This window comes from Manduca sexta, chromosome 6 (genome assembly GCF_014839805.1).
Source record: "Manduca sexta isolate Smith_Timp_Sample1 chromosome 6, JHU_Msex_v1.0, whole genome shotgun sequence".
Lineage (NCBI taxonomy): Eukaryota > Metazoa > Arthropoda > Insecta > Lepidoptera > Sphingidae > Manduca > Manduca sexta.
This window is the reverse complement of record NC_051120.1, coordinates 935,343-942,600: the sequence shown is the minus strand read 5'-3', so window position 1 is coordinate 942,600 and position 7,258 is coordinate 935,343. Positions and strand designations below refer to the sequence as shown.

Below are 7,258 nucleotides of genomic sequence, written 5' to 3'. Positions count from 1 at the left end.
CGCTGGCCTAGTGCGGATCGAACTTCACACATCTTCGAAAATTCCTATAGAGAACTCTTCATTTGCAGGTTTCCTAACGAGTTTTTTTACCGTTAAAGCAAACGATAAATTCACAAAAAATCATACAGATTGTATAAAAGTAATACTTACTACTGAAACTGGGTCTCGGCAGTCCGCTCCACACTCAACTAGGCTATCGCCGCTCATCAAACTCGTATTATACTAGAACAAAAATGATGTTATCTATGGAGCCTACGGAACCGCAACCAGACAACATGAGTATAAATGCAGGGTTCGAACCTACAGTTTCCCTTTTACCACCACAAACTCTTTATCTGCTACGCAGTATTATAGCTTTATGATGACTACAAATAATCATATCAGCCCTGTAGTATATAATGCTCATTACTGACCACGATCTAGAGCGCGTTGGCAGACTTCATATACCCACGAAATTCTTATAGAGAATTCTAAGGTGTATAGGCGTTTTAAGATGATTCTTTTACTGTTAAAATGAACGGTAGTTAATCCATTATATAAACATGTAACTTCGAAAAGTCACAGGTAGCCTTGGGTTTTAAATCTGCGGACATTCGTCTCGGCAGACCGTTTCATTGCCAAATAGGCTATTGTCTTCATCTGTACCAAAATTATAAAGAGGTAAAGTTTGTAGCTCTGTTTGTTTGTAGGGATCTACTCAATCCATTTTAAAATTAATTTACTAATAGGAAGCTACATGACTAGACTAGACTAGACATCCCGAGAAAAAAATGTACTGGAAAAGATTTTCACGCTGGCGCAGCCGCGGGCAAACGCTAGTATATGATAACTTTAGTTCATTATAATATGTATTTTATCAGGTTGGTAAATAAAATAGTCTAATATTTTTACTAACCATATATTTCAACCATAGGTTCACTCACGCTGATGAACAGTCAGTTGCAGTTAGTTACTATCCCTCGAGAAACAATTCAGTAACTTTTGAAACCGATTTAAATGAACTTATGAAAATTCAAAATTCGAACAGTTTTAGTATCTTTTGAAAAGTATATTTTTTATTCTGTTTTTAAAATAAATACACGGTTGGTTAGGATAATAGGCTTTTTTGTTTCTCTAGGGATATTAATGTACCAATACATTAGGTGGGTTTATTCACAAAGCTTCCGACGTATAACTATTTATAAATTGTATTTTCCGTGCATTTACAAGCGTATTATATTACCGAAGCTCATTTATATTTTAACTTACATGATTGTTGTTAGTGTAACATTTACGACTTGTTGCATTAGCGATATTCTACGCCTAATAAAATTTTCACGGTATAGTATGCTAATTTGCCATCTGCCAATATTAAAGATAATTTTTATATAGTTTTATAACGTTACCAACTGTGATAAATTATATATTATTAGATTATTTTTTGTAGTTACTAATACAAAAAGTCGTAAGATCTGTTTGTTCAAGCATCGTAGTGTGTGAAGTCTACATTACATTCGTTAAATTCGTTTAAATAACTATTTACAGTCACTTAAATATAATGTACAATACATATTGCCTTCCATTCGATCTCAATAAAATAGTTTACCGCCTTAAAATTAATATATTTACAGTAACATAAGTAAAATAATTTTAACTGTACAAGAATAGTTAAACATATTAGGAAAAAATATATTTCGATGTTGTTTGATAATGTTTGATTGGCTTGAAAGCAAATGAACCATGATGTAGTCATTATTAGGTTAAACAAAGTGTGTTTCAGTAACTTCTGAATTTCTCGACACAAATTATTCTAGTAACTGTCAGAAATATCTGAGTAGGACAATTTTTTTTCAGTAACTATCGACAGCAGTCAAAAACGAGGCTCGTTTTATATTGCAGCAAACAGATTAAATTTAGTTACTATTCGATGAAACGCAAAGAAAAAAACAATCAAAAAATTTATTGAAATAGTTCGATGTTGATCTGCAAAATATAATATTGTATTTAAAATATGATAAACATACATATTTACATACTGTAGCTATCAGATTAATTGGCACTGGAAGTATATTCCACACATGGGAGCCGATTTAAAAGGAATATATCAAATCATATAAAACTTATCTCCAAGGAATATTTGAGATATGAAATTACGTTCTGTGCCAATAAAATAAAGAAGCGAATAAGAGTCATGGTTCTTATTCCGACGGCATCAAGAAATTTCAATTGTGCATACATTATTTTAAGAAAAACGTGGTTTTAGTATCATTGAATGACTTTTAAGATGTGGATCAAGAATTTATGACTCTTAATTTAGAAACCTATAGATCTATTTTTGTAGTGCTTTTTTATATGTGCGGCAAAGTTACTTCAATGCACCTGATGGTAAGTGGAGTGGAGTCCAATAGAATGTCGACTGACGAGAGATGATTACCCCTCGGCAGTTGACACAAGTATGCCGGCCTATTGGACCCGGATATACACAGGCTGATCCCGGAACGCGACACACTTACGTGGGCCACTATAGCGGGTTGTAACACCTTGTGAACGGTGGTCGCTATCCGGGCGGATATACAATATATCCTACCACCAGCAAAGCTATCTTCTGTCCCTTTAAAATCAGCTCCAAGTTTACAATATTTCAAAGTACGATGTAAAAGCTAAATTTAATAATAAATTACTTATTTATCACATCACTACTTATATAGATATATTTACAATTTAACTCTGTTTAGTATACTGATTAATCTTTAAGTGGTGTTATAAATATAAAAGGATTGTAGAGTTTTATTTTCCTTCTGCACATAATTTAAAATTTGAAAAATCATTCATCTAGAATGTAGATAGATAATTATATGTTTTATTTTCAAATTTAATATACCAAAAATAGCATATAATTTTATATAAATTGATTCAACAAATATAATTTCAGAGAACAATATTTATAAACAGTAACAACTAAAATCTTTCTCAGTAAATGTTATTCTTCTTAATCAGTATTCCAAACAGACTCAACTATAACTCTAACATTAAAATAACTGTAGTTATATTCGTAGATGTCGATGAGCCAGAAAGAAAAATTAAGATAATAAATTCATTATGATAGCCTCTTCTTAAATGAAACTTGATAAAATAGCTTATAAAATAACAAACACGGCTGTTAACAGACTAGCAATGAAAGATAAAGAAATCCTGTTGTTACAAAAGAAGAAAACAAAGAAAGACTTAAAAATGATAGTAAGCGAAATTGATAGGCTGATTATCATCGACGTTAAGTTCGGTATGTTCACTATCCACTGACTCGCTGGTACTCGGGACCTCGTCGCACTTCCTCACATACGAGAGATCGCACGGCGTCTCCTCGAACCGTCCATAGTCATACACATTATAATACTCATTCACTTTAACATTGTCCGTAAGTTCTGTAGCACAGGCCTGGCCGGTGCCAACAAGAGATCACTGCCGGTGATGCGGTAGATGCATCTGGTGGTGAAGGTCGAGCCGTGGTCGCTTGGCTTCCTCCTCGTCGCTGCACTGGTCGTTCTCGTGCGTCTCCTGGTCGTCGCACTCCTCGCCGAGTTCCTCTTGCTTGCGTTTCGCTGTTGCCATCTCGGCGGCGTGCTTTTTCCGCCATTTTGTTCTTCTGTTTTGGAACCATACCTGTGGAAGAAAAATATTGTTAGTTTTTGTATATTGAAAGCCAGGTCATCGTCACTCACGAAGTGGTTATGAAAAACTAGGTTAAATTTAGGTATTTGTTTTATGTCAAACTCAGTCTTTGTAATCGAGTAAATAAATTCTCTGAATTAAAATGAAATCATTCATAGTGTGTAATTCTCCGTAGTTGATATTACGTAAAAGGTGAATCAAATGTATGTATATACTTAAAACCACATATATTTCGAAAGGTTAACAGCGGAATATAGTCGAATACCTGCACTATTTGTAAGACAAACTCAAACATTGTAAAACGGCTTCAAGTTTGCCCAAATGTTTGTTCAAACGAAGCCAAATATAAAGAGAGAGTAAACAATTTTCAGCGCCATGTGAACCTAATCTGTACGGGCGACATCATAATGCCTCATTAAATACCGCCTTTTAAGTAGCAACACAAACTTATCGCCGTCCCGCTCGCACTCACGCAAACTTCATTATTTAGATAAAGACGGGCATAGTAGCCGTGTTCTACGGTAATTAAGGGTCGTTTTGCAAATTACACGGTACTTAACCAGCCATATAACGCTCATTAATCACTGGCCCGGGTTGCCGTGCGTCTCTTTCACTCTCGTTCGTCGGGCATATCTCCATCCCTATCCCACGGGGCCGGTTGCCCGACGGCGAACTTTAATTAGGTCATAAATACATTTTCATGATTAGGCTGGAATCTCTGGAAATTCGGTTGTTTCAGGGAGCAGATGTCGACGCTATTATGGACGTGGTAGAGGTTACAATTACACAGTTTAATGTTAATTTTTGGGAATTTTACAGTCGTTTGATGCGTTATGAAAATTTATGTTACTTAATAGGATTTTGTCTTGGGATTTTTGTGAGGGACAATGTGGGACTATGGTAAATATGAATTAAACTACACGTTTTAAAGTCTGAGGGCAGTAGTGGTGTACATTATTAAGAGAGACATTAGTCACAAATAAATAAAAAAGTGCGTATTTTAGCAAATTATGTAGAAACACAGTTAAATCAGTGTCCGGGCCATTTAACTAGACTGTATAATATATCTTTATTAAAATAACGCTGTATGTGACAAACTGAAGCGAGTGCGGCAGCGAGAGCGATAAGATATTGAGAATGCGACTGGGGCATATTTCACAGTTGAATTCTAATATGGAATTAGTTATATAAATTTGCCCTTGAATCTCGTTCTAGCTATTTTCTGTATCTTTTTGTAAAACAAACTATGCCATAAATGGATTCCTGATCAGAGCTAGTACACACAATAATCGTTACAATCACATTGATTTGTTCAATAGCAGACTTGGTGGATATAAAGCGCTTGTCAAAATTGTTAACAGATGGCATTGTTTTTTTCTGTGTAAGCAAACCTAATGTATATTTTCTACTGGTATATAATAGCTTATATGTAATTTTATTTCAACTAATTTTGAACACCTGAATGCTGTCCTCATTTTGGAAAAAAAATTGGCAAAGTCCAATATGGCAAATGACACGTGTGTGGTCTTTGGTACTCCAGTACATTATACGAAAATTAAGAATTGTAATCCCTTTATTACTTATATTACCAGCGCGATTGTAATTTTGTCTCTTCGCATTAAAAAATCTTTAAATAAACTAATAATGAGGGGACAACAACCATCTTTAAGTTCTCACAATTACTCCGAAATCTTAACACATCAGCACTCGTTAACAGACAATCTAATTTGAATTTTGCACCATAAACAATTAAATCACAAACTTAATTGGCAAATCTAACACATCTGATCAAAACCTTTTTTAGATACAATAAATAACTGTGAAGATATATAGCAGTGATCGATAAGTAAAAATGCAATCCGAAGTTCCAATTATAGCATATGTCATAAACAATACAGCTCAATCAATAAGGGATGCGGTCGCAGAACCAATTGACGATACAACAGGAGCTAAATCTGTCTCAGCTTTATTATCCTTATAGTTGCAATCTGTTGGACTTTATATGGGGCAGAGGGCTCGTAAGTTTTGAATTGATGATCTTGATATTTAATTTTAACGCAACAAATTTATATACCGACTTCCAAAAACGGAGGTTGTCATTTTATGTTGTATTTTTTTAATAAATTATGAGAAGAGCTAGCACGTCTATCCTTTTGGTGGTTACCAGACCGAATACGAAACAAAAATAGTTTCGTATAGCTCACATGTCACAGAAAATTATACGTACATGTTTAGTTGGTACAGTAACCGGTCTGCATACGTAAGAAAAAATATCTCAGCTATACAAGTTAAGATAATAGAACTCAATTTAGTTTTCAGTGTGCAACTCGCAATAGACGACTGTAAATACAATCTTTGAACCACAAACTATTACTTGCAGTAGATATCGCTTGCTTCGTCTCCAAATTGTTACGACTTAGTAATTAGGAAATGTAATACACAAATTTCTTACTTTGTAACTAAGTTCTGTTAAAACAATGCTTCTTAACAAAAAGGACCTTTGATAATTGAGCCATATTCGTCCGCCAACCGCTTCTGTTTTCACCAAGCATCCCAAAACGAAGGCATTAGCGGTGCAAGAGCGTTTGTAACGAGGTTCAGATGGCCGCAAGTTGGCACGCGTGTTAATTAGAGCCGTCCCTTCGGGCTCAGTCTACAGCGAGATATTTAGATCGGTGTAAGGCATTACGTTTGTACACGTATTACGAGATTAATTTGCAAGTAATACAATATATCGTAGGATGTAGACATGTTTGACGTAAATTCCGTTGAATGGCGACGGATAAAATCTCTCATTACAACTCTATCTCAATGGAACCACTTCACCGTATTTTTATATAAAACGGGTTGACGGAGTAGTCCACCCATTTTTCTGACCAAGATCTGTCAAAAAAATTATGTACTAGGTATAAAGATACCATTGCGTAAATTGAGATTTTCGAAGTCTCACACTCACACACCTTTCTTTAGTAGTCCCTATTAGTTTTTTTATAGCTACATACACTTTTATAGATTTTTCGTATAGTTATATATTGAAACGGTGACGTAGTGATGTTAGGTTGCGACTGCAGTGCTGGAGCAGTGATCTTGGGTTTTTCTACTCAATAGCCTAGAGTCTGAGGTTTATGCTCGATATGGCGACAGGTTCGTTCCCTATCACATCATGGGACGGAACAAGGAAAAGTGGGTGCCCTAGTTGCGCCTCTGCATATATTCCCTTTGTGGATAAAAGGCGTGAGTGTGTGTGTGTGTGTGTGTGTGTGCGTGGGTATATATTATGTAAAATAACATATAGTACATAGCAAATATATAGCCTGATATACCGAACATTATTTTTACATACATAAATGAAAAACAAACAAACAAAAGTGATTACAGTTCCTTGTAGCGCGACATAAAGTCGGCGGAGCGCGCGGAATAAACCGTCACAATAAAAAACATCATCTTGCGAAAACAAAACAATCGCGATGTACACATTATGATTGGGCCATTTGCTTTTATTGTAAATCTGGACTGTTTTTATCTACACTGCCTATATTGTGAAAGTTTTTTAACAAAGTAATAGGCAATTTTGTTTACAGCAAACAGTCGCGACTGATTTGGTACAATG

General features: G+C 35.0%; 1 protein-coding gene across 1 annotated transcript in view; it reads right to left on the bottom strand.

The window, feature by feature from the left end:
* Nucleotides 1–882: 882 nt before the first annotated feature.
* LOC115440954 (homeobox protein Nkx-6.2) overlaps nt 883–7,258 on the bottom strand; it is a 54,766-nt gene continuing 48,390 nt past the window's right edge. Inside the window, exon 3 of the mRNA XM_030165486.2 lies at nt 883–3,639. Coding sequence (XP_030021346.1) covers nt 3,436–3,639 — 204 coding nt within the window. The 3' untranslated portion in view covers nt 883–3,435. The remainder of the gene's footprint in view (nt 3,640–7,258) is intronic.